Here is a 16,792-nt window from a genome sequence, read left to right on the forward strand (position 1 = left end):
ATATATATATATATATATATATATATATATATATTAGAGTATGTCTAATTAATGATTGCCAATAACCATAGAAGGATTAACTCTAGGACAGTTCAATCCGACAGAAGCTACAACTTAATGCTCCCTCTTAGCTTAGGAGGATTGTTATAGAATACATTATCACGATAAACTTAGAATGTCATATTAAAGACATCAATATATATTTATCACACTAGATGTTATCCTTTGATAATATAAGTTTCAACAATAAGTCTTAATCATATAGTTGTGATCTTTATGTTTATAGTAGACATCGCTTCACGAAATGTGTTAGTATAAACATGCCAACAATATCTGATTCTAACAATGATATGTATATCAATCGTTTTCTGCCACAGCTATGACTTAGATACAATTGAGGTTATCTCGACACTCCCTCTTTATTAATGAGGGTTTGAAACATCTTTATACTACTAGGTATGAGTACCACTCAAAATGTGGCTGATAGAATATCCACCAGTAGTTTCAATAGACAAAATTGCTAACATCCTTAATACTTCCTCTTAACTAGGGAAGATTGATATATAACACATTATTCTCTTGAGTATATGAAGAGATATGATCTTAGAATGATATTCCTAAAATGACTTATTAAGAATATCAATATAATTCCATCAACACACATATGTATATATCAACATCAATTCACTATGAGGCTAAATTCCTCAACTCTCCCTCTTTAGCAAAGAGGGAATTTAAAGAAGTATAACACAAGATTATACACCACTTAAAATGTGGTCAAATTATGGTGTTCGGCAAAATCTGGCCCGAAGAACCATAATAGATTTTTCATGGTGTCCAACAAAATCTAGCTTGAAAAACCATGATGGTTATCAATGTGTCCAGCAAAATCCAGCCTGAAGAACAATGACACCAATTTACCTTCAACACATTTGAAGGAGGGTCATCTATTGATAAGATCGTCACCTTACAATAGATACCTTAAAACATATGTCAATGAAAGATCGTCACCTTCCATGACATATACACACCAACTAAATGATGCAAGTGCACCTCCATATCAACTAAATGATATAACTCATCCTTGTGATAAGTGCACCAGTATCACTCTTAAGATACATATCACAAGGTCACATGACATTAAGTCATGGAGCATTTTCCACAAGAGTAGATTGATTGCTATATGCATATAATCATCAACCATATGATGTTAGTTAATAAGTGCATAAGAAACAAAAAACATTAATCATATCAAGTTTACCTCTGAAGTGATATGGTCTACTCTCTCTGAATCTAATAATAATCTTTTCAACCTTTAGGTGATAAATCAATACTTCCTCATGATGTACATAGAGTAGGCCCATCATAAATCACGAAGACACACCCATGTATTTCTAGACTCCCTTTGATTATAAATCTTTTGAGCTCCAACGTTGCTTTAGAAGAAATGTTAGACTCCCTCTTAATAAAGAAGGATACTCATAATCTCAATCATCATGGACATTTGTTTCAAGATCCTCACATTATCACAACTTCTTTGGAGCTACTATCATAAGATTGTTCTAACATAAAGGAAATGATCAAGGCAAATAACTCTTATAGTATGTATAGAATTACAAATAGGAGAGAGACTACAATGAGTAGATAAATGAAAAAGATAGGAAATACTTATCTGTACATGAAGGTTCAGAAATTTCCTTCTTAGATTATTTGAGAATGGAATACGGTTCAAGTGGGAATAGAACAGTGACTATTATTCCCCCCTCAATGTAAGATTTCCACTCTTATATTGTTGACCCATAAGATCTACTTCAGTCTTGTGTCTCATCTACATATTTTGAGTAGAGTTTTGGTATTGGTTATCATACCAAATGTGTATGTGTTCAATGGAATCCTTTGAATAGACTACAAAATTCGTAGTTATGATATCTTGCCCCACAAAAAGTGCACCTTATTTCTTATCACTGTATTTCTCAAATGGACCCATAACTTGATCGAAGAATTATAATAAGTTCTTCACACTCTTCTATTACAAATGATCAGTATTACACTTTTTTATCATAAGCTTACAATTTATGACCCACCATCATAGGAATATGGGTATTCAACCAACAATACATTGTAGCAATAGAGTTCCTGCTGCAGTCCTTTTTTGCTGTAACAATTCTCTTGACTGAGTTTACACAAAAACTGGGATCTGATGTCAACACTGAAATATGGGCTATATTAGTATGAACAATATCATGTGATCCTCCAACTCGAGGCAAATAATCATCTGCTTCTTCAACCAAAGTAGAAAGAAATGAACTGATGCAGATCTGTACTGCTGGAGAGCTGTGTTGGACTGCAGTTTGACTCTGTTTTGTGCCCTTCAGTAGATGGCAACCCTCTCAATACAGTCCACCGAGAGTTTCTATCCACAATAATCACTAATTGTTTTGGCATTAGATTCCATATAAACATTGCCCTCTTTGCCACTTTTTACTCTAATTTCTCCTTTGTCCCGAATCTTTTATTGAAGACTCTTGGAACTTATCATCCGCTCATAGTATCCTCTATGATAGTATAGAGGTTCAATTTTTTTTTTAATTTTAATTTTTAATTTAAAATCTGCTTTCCATCTTTCCCACGACAAGTCCCTTACTCTCCTTTTCATAATCCACCGTAATGAATTATTTGTATTTAATTAAATCATGGCTTTGATCACACCCTTTCTTATCTTAGTTTTTTTTTTTTTATTGCACTAATAACAATTTTAATCTTTAGCCGTGCAATTACTTTGAACAAATCATTCACATATTGTCGTATGTGTCAAACTTCTTGTTATGGACGGGTTACATTCCTTATAGATGCGTTGGTGGCTTAATCTTTGTTTGTCTGCAGACTTGGAGACTCGTACCAATAGACACATTCCTTGTATGGCATCATTTCTGTCTATACCAATCATTTCTTTCGTCTATCAGAAGTCACGGTAAATCTGTCTGTCTATTTGGCTGTCAATAGAACCCCATTTCAGAGTATAACAGCCAATGACTTGGCAGATATATGGCCACTTTGACTATTCATGAGTATTCCCTATTATTTGTGTTTGCAGGATTTACAACTTCTCATTCTTACTCATTATGATTCATCTTAATTGCTCCAGAATCATAAATTCCAACGTCCTATCTTTGTACAGAAAGTTTATTTTCTATTTTAAACACTCAGCATCATTCCCCTGAATATTATTTGATATCATTTTGACAGAGAGATGTATCGTCTTCCACACTTTTCCGTCTGAAGACTTTTGTTGTTCAGAAGTTCATTGATGTTGTGACTGGTTTGAATTTCTTTTACGAGACATGCACGAACTTGGTAAGCCTGCTTCAAAGGTGTTCATGCCAGACTGCAATTCATAATACTGGTGTTTTTGTTCAATTTAAGGTGTTCATGTTAAGGAAGTTAAGGATCAGTGACAGAGAAACTTAACAGTCTTTTATATCAGATTATATCAGATGATAGCTTTAAACTTTATCACAGATTTATACATCTATATTCTTCCTTGAAGAATAATATATATGATCAACTTATTTCAGCCTTGATTGAGATTGCAATAATATTGTGACTGTAAATATATATTGAGAACTTTATGAAGAATGCTCTTAATATCTGATTCAAATGACTACACTGTGAATTGCCTTTTAACAATAACAATATATTGTATATCGTATGCTTGCTGTAGATAACAGTATTGCCTCCTTTATTGGTATGTTATGGCGTATAATATATTCTCCTTGGCAATTTTATGATCATCCAAGAATTAAAACTAGCCAGTTCACTTCAGAGCAATCAGATAACCTAACTATCATTGTGTTCTAGGATTACTTTCCTGAATCTGTTGTTTAATTTACCACCTGACAACCACTGTCGTTGAAGCAATGAAGGCCATAGATATGTTGTACTTTGAACCATCATAATTTTATTATCCTTCTACATTTGCAGTTGGCTCTGATACCATGTCAGATTTAGGATCTCTGCAAATGTAATAACATTGTTGTAATTCTATGTGTTTCAATTGCAGATTTCCAAGATATATAAATATATCTTCAAGAGGCACGAGTTGTGAAGAGACATGTCTCTATGGTTATATTAATTAATCATTAATTAAAACATTATTAATTATAACATATATATATATATATATATATATATATATATATATATATATATATATATATATATATATATATATATATATAGCATACTATATATATATATATATATATATATATATTAGAGTATGTCTAATTAATGATTGCCAATAATCATAGAAGGATTAACTCTAGGACAGTTCAATCCAACAGAAGCTACAACTTAACACTTCTCAATTGACTCTGCACTTAGTAGTGCCACAACTTCCTCTGTTGTCTTTATGCTTCTCTGCATAGCTTCCACAATAGGTGATAGAAGTGCTTGTTACTTATAATATTCTCATCATTCTACTATCCTGTTCTTCCTGTAGCTGTCTTATCTTATTCAAAATCTATTTTACCTTATCACCGAATGAGGTAACTAAACTTGATAACGGATCAAGTTGGCTGATAGATTCTCCAATTCCTTTTGTGCATCAACTCTCTACTGCTCCAGGTCTTTCAAAATCTCAGAATAGTTTGATATTCTGGTAAAGGTGTTCCCTTCTTTTGTCAATATTTCCTTTACCTCTTTTACCAAATCAATTAGCTGACTTTCAGTAATTTTCTTGTTTTTTACATCAACTTTTAGGATCACACTCTGCAATCCATTATCAGGATGAGAGATCTTTTCTCCATTAGCTTTCTCATCTTGAGTATGGATCACAGAGTGTGATCCAAAACGTTGATGCAAAAAAATGGAACACAATCTACCCATAAATCTCAACAAACATTATCATGGATTGTAGAAAACTACCATCTTCAATTTTCTCTGCTATCTTGTCTGCCATCTTCTTCTCCATATTCTCCTCGGCCATGCTCATGGCCACAATTTCTAAATCTGTGTTCTGATCATAGATAGCCTTTACTAATGTGTCCAACTGATGAATCACTGGATCATCCTTGTTATACTCTGCTTCATGAACCAATTCTGCTAAGATATTCCTAGCTTGTCTTAGTATTTATTTCTTCTTCTTCTTATCCCTGATAGCTTTCCTCTTTACCTTTTTCTGAGTCTCCAATTCTTTAGGTTTCAATTTATTCACATCAATAGGTGTAGAAATGATTTCCTTGTCACCTAGATCTTCAATTTCTTCCTCAATTAGAAGGTTTATTGCTTTCCTTTTCTTTTCTGTGCTTGGCTCAAGACTGAACTTCCTTCTTACTTGGTATTCATCCACAGTCTTTCCCTGTTGCACTTTCTGTATTTATGATTTCCTCAACCATTTCAGCTCTTTGTTCCAATACAACTGTCTCCACCTGTCTTGAAGATAACTCTGGTTGACCGGCTATGTCAACGTCTCTGGTTTCACCAGTTGGTGTTTTTGCCTGTTGTGCTTTAGCGCTTCTACCTGTTGTGGATTGTCCTGTACCACATTTTCAATTATCTCTTCAATAGTATTAGTGTCAGTAATTTGTATTGGTGATGAGTGTCCTTGTGACTTCTCATCAGACTTTAGAAACTTTCTCCAAATCTCAATAGTTTCATTTTGTAGTTTCTGTTTATCTTCCACTAAGATTCTGGTTGCTCTTTCTTTTACTCCAAACTTCTGCTTGTGTTCTTCATTTAGTGTCTTTGCATCTTCTATACTTAGCTCCGGTTGAGCATTCATTAAAGTTTTTTCAATGGTCTGTCTGTAATGCAAATGTCCATCTTGCATGAATGAACTATTCGAATTGATCAAAAAGTAGTGAATGAATTTCAAGAGGGGTTCTCTTGAACTTGTGCAAATGTAGAACAATTGCTTCTTGAATTTTATTCTTGTCCTCTTCATTTTCTGTTTCACATCTTCTCTTTACTCTAGCAAAGCCTCCTGGTTCTGCTATTCCTCTAACAAAATCATCAATTTTGGATGCCTTTCTCTGCACTCCTCTTTTCTTCAGTTCTTTAACCTGCTGGTATGATTCAATGCTTTCACCTTCTTCATCAGCCTCTAGTTGTTTCTTATCAAACTTCTTCTTCCTGGCAACTTCCTTGGTCACCTATTGCTTCTTCTTTTCTGTCTCAACCTTTTCTTCATTAGTTGCTGAGCAGGCAGGCTTTCTCTTTATCCTTTTGTAAGTAGAGGGGATGTTAGTTGAAGGATCCTCTGTCACCACTCTTGCCGAACCTGATGTTCCTGCTCCTTCACTGGGTGTCTGCTGGGCTTGATCAATGTCCTTTAAATTCTTCAAAATCTTCTGGTTATCTCTTAATCTCTTCTAATGATTGTTTCTAAAATAGCTAAAATCAATGATCTGTTTCTAAATTTTAAATTGTATAATTATAAGATCTTGTAGGATTACCCTCTTGAGTCTTGCAGATCTCAAAGTTAGGAAAGAGGGCCTTCTCTCATCATCTGGCTTGTTCATATGGTAAATATGATTATAGAAATTCATCATACCTATGAATCTGTGAAATCTCTGGCTATAATATGTGTAAAATTCTTCAGTGACCTTCTTAGGAGTTACCAAGAGTGCCGAACAGCCAAAATCCCCAACACCAGGGACTATGAATATCTTTATGTTTCTCAGTTTTATCAAGCAGTTAAGGAGAAAGAGAATTTGGTTTAACAAGAGCTTTTTTACCTTAAATATCTGATGACTGGCTTTTTAATACTTAATGTGTTCTAGGCTATTTGATCTATTAAATAATACACAGAGATGGAGTTCAGCTTGAAAGAATCTTAATCAAATGTTAGTAGGTTATAGTAATATGAACTTTGGTGAGTGACGTTATACTCCTTTAAATGGATATCAGTATTTGAAAATCTTAAGAAATAGGTTAAAATAATGGAAGCAGGTCAAAGCTTCAGTGGATACTTTATAGGAATTGCCAGTTTGATTCAATGTGAATGTTGAAACTCAGTTATCTTGACATGAACTTGACTGTATGTAGCAATTGATCTTGAAAATGTTGGTTGCTATTTACATGGATATTTAGATTTGTGCAAAGCAGCCCTTAGGCAACTAAGTTTTTTGTGTGGTGGATCTCTACTTTTCAATTTTAACAGTACCATTAGTTATTATTGGTTTTAACTTTGATTCAAACTCTCAAAATAGTGCAAAATTATAATTATTAAGTATTCTTCAAGATGTATAAGTGCTACTTCCACTTGGTTTTCTATCAAAGGAAAAAAGAGCTTGCCATGTTATTCGGATGTTTTCCTGGTGCACCAGCAGAACTACAAGTTTGTTTGATGATTAAGTGGGTTAATTTGATGCACACTCATGATTGGCACCTATACAATTGTAGGCGCCCCAACCTTCTATACAAATGCCAAATGGTGGGATTTAAAACTACCTGGCTACACAAAACTACAGTCTCAATCACCTGAGCAAGCCATTTGATCACATTTCTCTCTACATTTAGTTTTACTAAATTAAGAGGCAATATATGGGCATTTTGAGTACCTTACATTAAAGTACAACATTTTTTTACTGTTGATTTTCATTTTGAATTTGCTTGTTATTTGCCAGAAATGCATTCAAGACAGATGAGCTAGGCTGGGAGATTTCACTTATTGCTTTTCCAGCAATTGTTTCTTTGGCAGCCGAACCTATTGCATCTTTGGTGGACACTGCATTCGTCGGCCACATAGGTATTAATAGAAGAGTTCATCCTTCCTCAACGAAAATCTATTTATGTCTATCAAAGTTAGAATAAGATTTAAAAGAGTCTCTTTTCAAAAACCTGCATAGGTTGCTTTACATCTAATGTAAAATGTCTTCCATCATCTGGACTCACCTTCAGAATCATTCATTTCAATACAGCTTAGCAAGGCCTAGAATAGTAGTGCTCTTGCTAGTCTTCCATTATGTGTTTTATCTTGGAGCTTACTTCTTTGGTTTGTATCCTTGCAATAAATTTATCATTTTGCAGTGTTTTTCTTTCGAATCCTCATATAATGTTAGAAATTTGCCACAAAAAGCTTTATTAAGTCAATAAAAAGGGTTCCTTTTTTCTTTACATCTAAAGTAAAATGTCTTCCATCGTCTGGAATCACCTTCAGAATCATTCACTTCAATACAGCTTAGCAAGGCCTAGAATAGTAGTGCTCTTGCTAGTCTTCCATTACGTGTTTTATCTTGGAGCTTACCTCTTTGGTTTGTATCCTTGCAATAAATTTACCCTTTTGCAGTGTTTTTCTTTGGAATCCTGTTATAATATTAGAAATTTGCCATAAAAAGCTTTAACAAGTCAGCAAAAAAAAATCCTTTTTTCATTCCACAATAAATAACTAGGAAATTTGAGAAATGACTTTTAAGCTCTACAGTGACCTTGTTGAGTGTAGCAGATCTTAACTCTAGGCTGTTTGATTATCTGTAAGGTAACTGGTCCCTTTGAAGTAAATGAAGAAGTTGATTTACTTATCAATTAACGAAGACAGTTTTGATGCCTGTTTGTGGGTTTGTCTTAAAGGTTCAGTGGAGCTGGCAGCTGTTGGAGTTTCAATTTCAATCTTCAATATTGTATCAAAGTTGTTTAATATTCCTCTTCTGAATGTGACTACTTCATTTGTGGCGGAAGATAAAGCTTCAAGAGACTTTGGAGGGAAAGTCGTTATTAATCAGGATTATGACAGACAGAGTCAAAATTACACGAGAGGCAATACAAGTATGTAGTTATGTAAGGAATTCAAGATCTAGTAGCATTTATTGCTTTAGAAAAAAAGTCATCTAGTTAGATCAAATCTGTTTTAGACCTCTAATTTGCAATAGCTCATATCTGTTTAGGCTGTCTAAGTTGCAATAATTTGCAGGTCACCAGAGCTTGGAAGACCAGGACAGGCTTCAAAAAACATTGGCTGAGGGAAATAAAAGGTTGCAGTTACCTTCTGTCTCAACTGCATTGGTTTTAGCAGCTGGCCTTGGTGTTGTAGAAACAGTTGTCTTATTTCTTGGAGCAGGATATCTTTTAAATTTCATGGGAGTGCCTGTGGTATGTCCCAATATCATTTTATTTGCTAGCAGGGTAGTTTTCAAGTGACCTGAAAAAAAATCCAAATTTGAAAAAAATCTAACTTTACATTATGATTAATGAGGAAAGTTTGTTGAAATCTCAAATTAGCAAAAGACATGTACTTGATCATAGAAGAGATTAGATATAACCATGACATTTTACATATACTGTGAAAAAGTTGGAAAATATTGCGCCTAGAACATAGAAGTGATCACATTTTCATGTAATGAATCAAATAACATGTAATAATAAGGCAGCACAATCTGCTTTCAATATAATATATTTTCTTGTTTTTAAAAAGTGAGAAGAAACAAATAATGTACATTAAATATACAGAATCCTTTTTTAACATAAATAAGTCACTTTTAGTGATTTATATTGGGACAGCCAATGATTTTGTTATTTTTAAGGATCACTTTACCTGCATTCATTATACTGATATATAAGCAAGTGTTTATTAAAGTATAGTGTCAACTGTCAAGGACACCATACTTAATTCAAAGGGTATCACTGTGATCAAGCTTTTCAGACTATGTGATCTTTCATGCAAAACCAGAGAAAGTGTTTTTTCCTTTAGAAAATTCTATAGGAGGCCTTGTAATGCCCCCTTATGCAATCTTCTTAGGTTTGGGACTAGTTTCTTATAATTTCAATTGTAAGACACTTCTTTCTATCTAAATCTTGTACTCAACTCTTAAATCTGCCACAAATGAATTTGGATAGTAACAATATTCTTGTTGTGAATGTCCACTTTCTTTTTATTAATGCAATGTTAACAAATGATTGATATCATCTTTGGTCTGCAATGATTATCATTATATCCAAATACTTTAGACAATGAGATCAGTTTGAATATCTGATAAGAAATCTTATTTAATTGTTGTGGAGATTATATTTGTAAGAATTTGCATCTAGCTCCTTTACCTTGTAAGAATTTTTATCTAGATCTCATACCATGTAAGAATTGCTTTGATGCAATGTAAGAATATGCCTAAGGAAATATGCCAAGATCTAGAATCCCAAATGAAGAGCACAAGAAGACAAAATGATATGATAAGAATAAGCTGTTTTCTCACTAGTATGATTAACTAAATCAATAATAATGAATGAGCTAACTGAACTCAATTGATATACAATGTAGACGAACATACTTATATAGGCAAGGCATGATAATTAGGATATAATCAAGGGATAACCTATCACTCACACTAAATGGAATCATGTCCACCAAAGGTGGATCATCCTTCATTGTATAATGAAGTATGTGCAAACATTTGCAACAATATGAGGATGATAATTTTATAACTGCAGTAAAGGTGGATTCACATAAAGTAGAATGTGATAAAAACTAGATCACCACCTAAAGCGGAATTTCTCCTACACCATGTGCTAATAAAGGCGCAAACTCCTGATTGTATCAAATACAAACTACAATGTGTGCACTATCCTAAGTAAGCTTAAGAAAGAGTAAATAAGAATATTTAATTACACCAACAACCCCCCTTAAGTGCAACTTAGGGAAATGCACTTGAACTTACAATGCAAGATGGGCCTTGACTACTAGGTCATGTTAGGTACTCATGTACAATATGCAAATGCAAATGCAATGCAATCTCTTATAAAGTGGAGAAAGGGAGAGAACCTCATGGGACAAAACTTCCCTTCAAAAGAGAGATGAATGCATAAGATGCATGGATGGATGGAGTACTCAAGACCCCTCTAGGACTACATACATCATGTATATATAATCAAGTATTCCCCCATAGGATGGAAATGTATGGTACCCCCCCATAATGAACAATGTCATGCAAGTATGGTAAGTGCTTGGAGGCAAAACATAGAGCAATGCTTGGAATCAACATTTCTCCCCTTGGGAAGAAGGTAGACTAAGTATAAATGCAAGAATGCTTCCCATGCTGGATAGGAATTAGGAAGTGGAATCCAAATGAAGTATGATGATGTCTCGGAAATCTTCTCATGTGCCACCATATCCTTGAATGATGAAGATGCCATGAACCAATTAGGAACATGCCCAATCATAGTAGAAGGTGACAAATAAGGGGCCTATGGTAACTAATTGTAAACAAGCTCCAAAGCCTCAAATGTCTCATCTGAATAGAAAGTAGGAAGAGAGACAGAGTCGCTCACGCCTCCAATATAGAATATGCAACAATGGTAGAGGCTCCAAGCTCAATGTAGGAATTGCTCCATGAAAATTGAATAAAGTTCCCCCCTTAGGAAGAAACCAAAAAACCATGTTTATGAATGAAGCCTCCCTAATCTATAGGAAGAAACCTCAAAATGTATGGAGTCTCTAAAAAAGACTCAAGTGTCCTCATGCCAATGCTGAAGGCTGCCCTTTCACATCAGGTGAAGGGTTCACGCTGTTGAAAGAAACAAGTTGATAGGTAATGAGGATGAATGCTCAACGTGTGCCAAAGACTCAGTTGTCTCCTTTGAAGATAAAGAGGCCTCTCCCAAATGTTGCATCAAAGGATCCACAATCATGTCAAACTCGATAGAATGATCAAGTGGAGAATGAAGAAGAGGGTTATAGTGTTCCCTCACAACAATTGGAGAAGGATCATCTTCATCAAAGAGAAGATGAATGTCAACAATAGTGTATCCCAAATCTGCAATGTAGCACTCCACAAACAAACTCATAATATTTTTTGAGGTCATCCCATGAAAAACTGTCTGGGAGAGAAAGTATACCCTATTGTATTGAATCACAACAATCCAAGATTGTAGGAATACAAGCATCATTAAGAGAAATAGTAGAAGTGATTTCAATTGGAGAAGTAGTAGCTATATATGGAGTCTCTAGGTCGTTAAAATTGTCATGTTTTGCTAATCTTCCAATCCATTTGAACGTATTATCATCAAAGGGATTTGTTATTCTACATCATCATGTGGAATGAGGCAATTTGCAATAGGATCCTCTAGGTATGGAGGAACATGTGGATCTCCAAAATGCTCCCAAACAATGGTCCAGAATGTGTGTGGGCACATAATACCTTTGATCTTGGATTTGATGTCATGGTAGAGATACAAACTGATGCTGCTGAAAATCAATCCTATGATATCATACTTCTTTTCATGCCAAACTATTTTTTTCAATTTGGACTTTGGCCTAGGAATGAGTCTAAGATGAGGCAAGAGGTTAAGCCATCTACAATATGTGATGTTGCCTTTTACCTATGACTTATAATTACCCCTAGTAAAAGGACTACAATAGGATGTGTAAATATCACATGATTACATCACGGATACACTTATCACATCACAAATGAGATCAAAAAATCATTATAACCCCCGAAATGCACTCAATCATAGAACTCCCCCACCCTTGCCCCCCTCCAAAGAGATGATTTGGGCACTTTACATATAGTGCGTATACAATTGCCACTTGCCAAACAAGATCTAAGTGGTCTTCTGATTTTGCTGATTACAGCCACCTCAATGAGGCCAAATCAAACTCAAATCATTATGACCAAGGTTCCGATTGATATCCTAGCATTACAATTATCATAAATAGCCAAAGGACACCTAGATTTGAAAGCAATATTTTTGCCAAAACAATGCTAGAAATGATAGTAGACCTGAAAAGTAGTCAGGAAATTGTGCACTTAAAAAAAGGCACCTGAAAATGCATCCATATGAGCCTAAACGAAACCTACAAAGTTACGAAATCAATGATTGGATGGTAATAGCCACCATAGCCACCAAAAACTAAGGTTCTGCAAACATTGTGCACCAAAACTAGAAAATAACAGCACCACTGGAATTTTTATGAAATTTTACCATTTACATGTGATATAGTTAGCCATAAGTTTCTTATGATTTTGATAATACGTTGATCATGTCTTGCCAACATAAATCATCTGTACTCATCAATATTCTTCAATATACATCATTATCCATCATTATCCATCAGTATACTTCTCTATTCATTCAAATGCATCAGTATTTAACAATATGCATAGTAAACATATTTCGATATTAACATTACATTTCCAGTTAGATTAGTTATTGAAAAGTCCATAGAGAAGAAATGTAACGGGTATGTTATACGATCAGACTAGCAAGAGATAAAGTCAAATCAAAATTCTAGTTGTTCAACTTGCAAGAGTGTGGGGTCATACAACCAAGGAGCCTCCAAACCACTTTAAACTATAAAATTGCAGCAATTCACGCACTAGATTCTCATGCCACTTAGTGACAAGCATGACATCTTTGAAGATGGTACAATGCTCTCTCAATCTTCCTTCTTGTGATACTATGTGGTCTAAGAGCTTGCCGTCTATCACACAAAACACAGATTTCTTTGGATTTAGTGGGATGCCATGTTCTCAACACCTTTGCAAAATTACTTCCAGGTCGTGTAAATGAGTTTTCCTTCTCTTAGAAAATATAGTTAAGTCATCTAGGAAGATCACTATGATCTTATTCTTTAGATCACTGAAAGACAGGTCCATAGCCCTTTGAAAAGTGGCACCCGCATGTGTCAATCTATATGGCATTATAGTATAAGCGAAAGTTCCCCATGGTGTAGTGAACATCGTTTTGTGCTGATTTCTTTCCTCTACTTGAATTTGCTTATACCTTGAGAAACCATTCTGCATAGAGATCATTTTAAAACCAGCCACAATTTGTAGTATGTGATCCATGTTGGGGAGAGCATTATTGTCCTTGAGCGAAGCTTGGTTTAAATTTTTGAAATCGATGCAAATATTTATATTTTCCATTTTTCTTGTGTACAGGACCTATATTAGCCACCCAGGTGGAATGATGAATAGGATTGACTATCCTCACCTTAAGTGTCGTATCAATTTCCCAAAATGTTGTGTCAGAAATCTTAGCATTATAATTACGCCATTTCTAGCAGAAAGGTGTTGTGTCGGGCTTCAGGGGAATATGATGCTTGAAGTTCCCTCCCATGAGATTCTTCAAGTTGTCATAATACTAGGCAAGGACATCTTGATATCTTATCTGGAGTTCTATCAGTCTTTCCTTTTCTTCTGGCGTGCAACATTTCCCTATGTTGACCATTTTAGGATGTTGGGGGGGTCTCTTATATTTATATTCTCATAATTAGTGAACACTACACCTTACAAGATACTGTACTAGATATTGCAGTACTTAGGGTTCCCTCTCACGACGTCTCCCCTATATAGCTGGCTGTTCGACCTTATAATAGTATGGCCTCTGTAGTATCAACACCTCGTAAGGGCTCTTTGCATGCACCCCAAGGCGTTTCCCCTCGATAGTGGCTCTATTACTGGGGAGCCCCTATTATTTGACCACCCACCCTGCTATTGATAGTTGGCATGTTACCCCACATTATATAGGGAATCTGCCCGCCCAATTCTATGGTGGGAGGGCCCCTACAATTCTATGGGGCTAGCGGGCTGCTCGCCCTCAAATTCTATGGAATTAATTATTTGAGTCAAAGTGCATACATTTTAAAGCTATTAAGAGGAATGCGAATATACAATATCTATTGTCTGAAAAAGAAAATAAGCAAGAAATATGCCAAATCTTGACATACCTTACCATGTCTACATGTGAATGCAATTTTATTGTGGTTTCAAAATATATTTGGCCACTAGGACAAAGAAATCAAGGAATAAGGTATTGTGATGTAGGAGCATTCTTGGTGTAAGGGCAATCTTGCATCACCTAAAAATATTTCTATTTTTGCCTTTTCAAAAAGGGTGTTTCAGTGCAAAGTTGCTGAAGCTTACTATTTTTATTAAGTTGGTCATATGAGCTCAGAATGTTCTAATTTCACAATTGGAGGTTCATCTTAGATATATCAGCTTGTCAATTGAGTTCCATTGCCATCATATGTATTGGTGAAGTTATTGAGGATTTCCGGTATAGATTTTTGGTATAAAAGCTTTGAGCTCAATTTTGAAGACTTTAGAGGCTTTGGAAAGGGGTCAAACCTCAGCTGGTCAGAGCTTGCGCGAGTTAGGCGATGTAAATCAGGAGCTGTTGTTTTCGTAAAGTGGTTTTAATAGCCAATTGGGTCTACAGTTTAAAAGGTATGGCTTCCGGAAGTTGGGCTACCTAAAAATATAATTTGTAATTGTCTTGAGCCAATTCTATGTAATAAAATGTGAAAAATAATATAATTTTAGGGTTGGTCAGCCTCAAGGGTTAAGGGTAAACATCTAAAACCTTCATGGGAGGTGGAAAATTGCTTATATAAGGAAGGTCCGCTGGGTTGTTTATGGTAAATTTGGGTGGTTGTCTGCTGCTCTGTCTTACAGAACATTGTAAGGAAAATGCCCATGTAACTTTGCCTATTGTATTTTTGAAATCTGTAATTGCATACTTTGGAGATAGTAAGAAGCCCATTTTCTGGTTCTTGCAAATTGCTGTTATTTCTCTATTTCAATTATGTGTTTGTGGTATTAAGGGGAGCACCCTTCATCAAGTGGTATCAGAGGAGAAATTGAGTGTGTAGATAGATCGCCGACAGTGAGGTAGTTTGCACCAGGACTGTGGTTTGGGGTTTCAACGCTAAGCGTGAAAATGCCTTTACAAAGGGAATGTGGCAGACGAGCCTGAGGTGTGACACCTAAGGTTAGAGCCCTCTAGAGACAAGTGCAAGCATTGCAAGAAGTGATTCACAGAGGGATGAACTTGCAATTTGAAATGAAAGTGAGGATGAACTCGAAGAAGGAAATGTTGATCAGGAAGGAGAAGGTGAAGTTTTGAACCAAGAGGAAGAAAGACTTTTCAGGGCTATTTTCAAGATTGCGAAAAGACCTAAGATTAAGGTTCTCACATTTTTGGGAAATCTTAACCCAGAGGAATTAATCAATTGGATTAATGAATTAGAAAAATATTCAGAGTATAAAGATATCGAGGATTTTGATAGAGTCAAGTTTGCTTAGGCCAGACTGAAGGGCCATGCGAAAATCTGGTGGCAAGAGCTTTAATTGGAGTGAAATAGAAGAGGAAAGGAGAAGATAACAAGATGGGATTGGGTGGTGGATAAATTGAAGCAACAATTCATTCCCGTGATTATGAGCTTGATCTGTTGAAGAATATGCAAAGGATGAAGCAAGCGGGTAGATCTGTTTAGGAGTATATAGTAGAGTTCTATCAAGTCCTCATCAAAATAGTTCATGCGGAAGTTGACAAGGAAAAATTTGCTCGTTATCTTTATGGGCCGAGGCCAAGTATTCAGGAGTTGAGTTTGGTCAGAATGAATAGTATTGAAGAGGCATACCAGTTTTCCCTAAGAGTAGAGGAAAATTTGAACAAGAAGTTTTAGAGAAGGCATAGTGGAAGAGGTCATGGTGGAATATGGTCTTATGGAAGCCAAAATGAAGATCAAAAAAAGAAGGATGAGGCCAACAATAGTCAGAATCAGAGAAGCAATTTAAATCATTTACATGATCAAAATAATAGTGATTTGAGAGGAAGGGGAAGAGGAGGATTCCGTGGAACATGTTTTCAATGTGGAGAAGAAGATCATAAGGCTTATGAATGTCCTCAATGCTAAGGAAGGACAGATAAGAGAATCAAAGGCCAGGCCAGAGTTGCACATTTGGATGAGGATGCCAAGTCATTACATTTTGAAGATGTTGAAGGAGGAGAAGTCCTAGTTAAAAAAAGATTCCTAGTGAGTGTGGAGAACGAATTTGACCAAAGGAGGAGCTTG

At 35.3% G+C, this 16,792-nt stretch overlaps 1 protein-coding gene across 1 annotated transcript in view; it reads left to right on the plus strand.

Annotated features, from left to right (window-relative positions):
• LOC149549238 (protein DETOXIFICATION 44, chloroplastic-like) overlaps positions 1–16,792 on the plus strand; it is a 245,707-nt gene that overhangs the window by 45,975 nt on the left and 182,940 nt on the right. The window contains exons 2-4 of the mRNA XM_089792653.1: positions 7,629–7,750; positions 8,572–8,766; positions 8,912–9,090. Of these exons, the coding sequence (XP_089648779.1) occupies positions 7,629–7,750; positions 8,572–8,766; positions 8,912–9,090 (496 nt within the window). The remainder of the gene's footprint in view (positions 1–7,628; positions 7,751–8,571; positions 8,767–8,911; positions 9,091–16,792) is intronic.

Source organism: Cupressus sempervirens, chromosome 7, assembly GCF_028749045.1.
Source record: "Cupressus sempervirens isolate cs-2001-9-10 chromosome 7, ASM2874904v1, whole genome shotgun sequence".
Classification (NCBI taxonomy): Eukaryota; Viridiplantae; Streptophyta; class Pinopsida; order Cupressales; family Cupressaceae; genus Cupressus; species Cupressus sempervirens.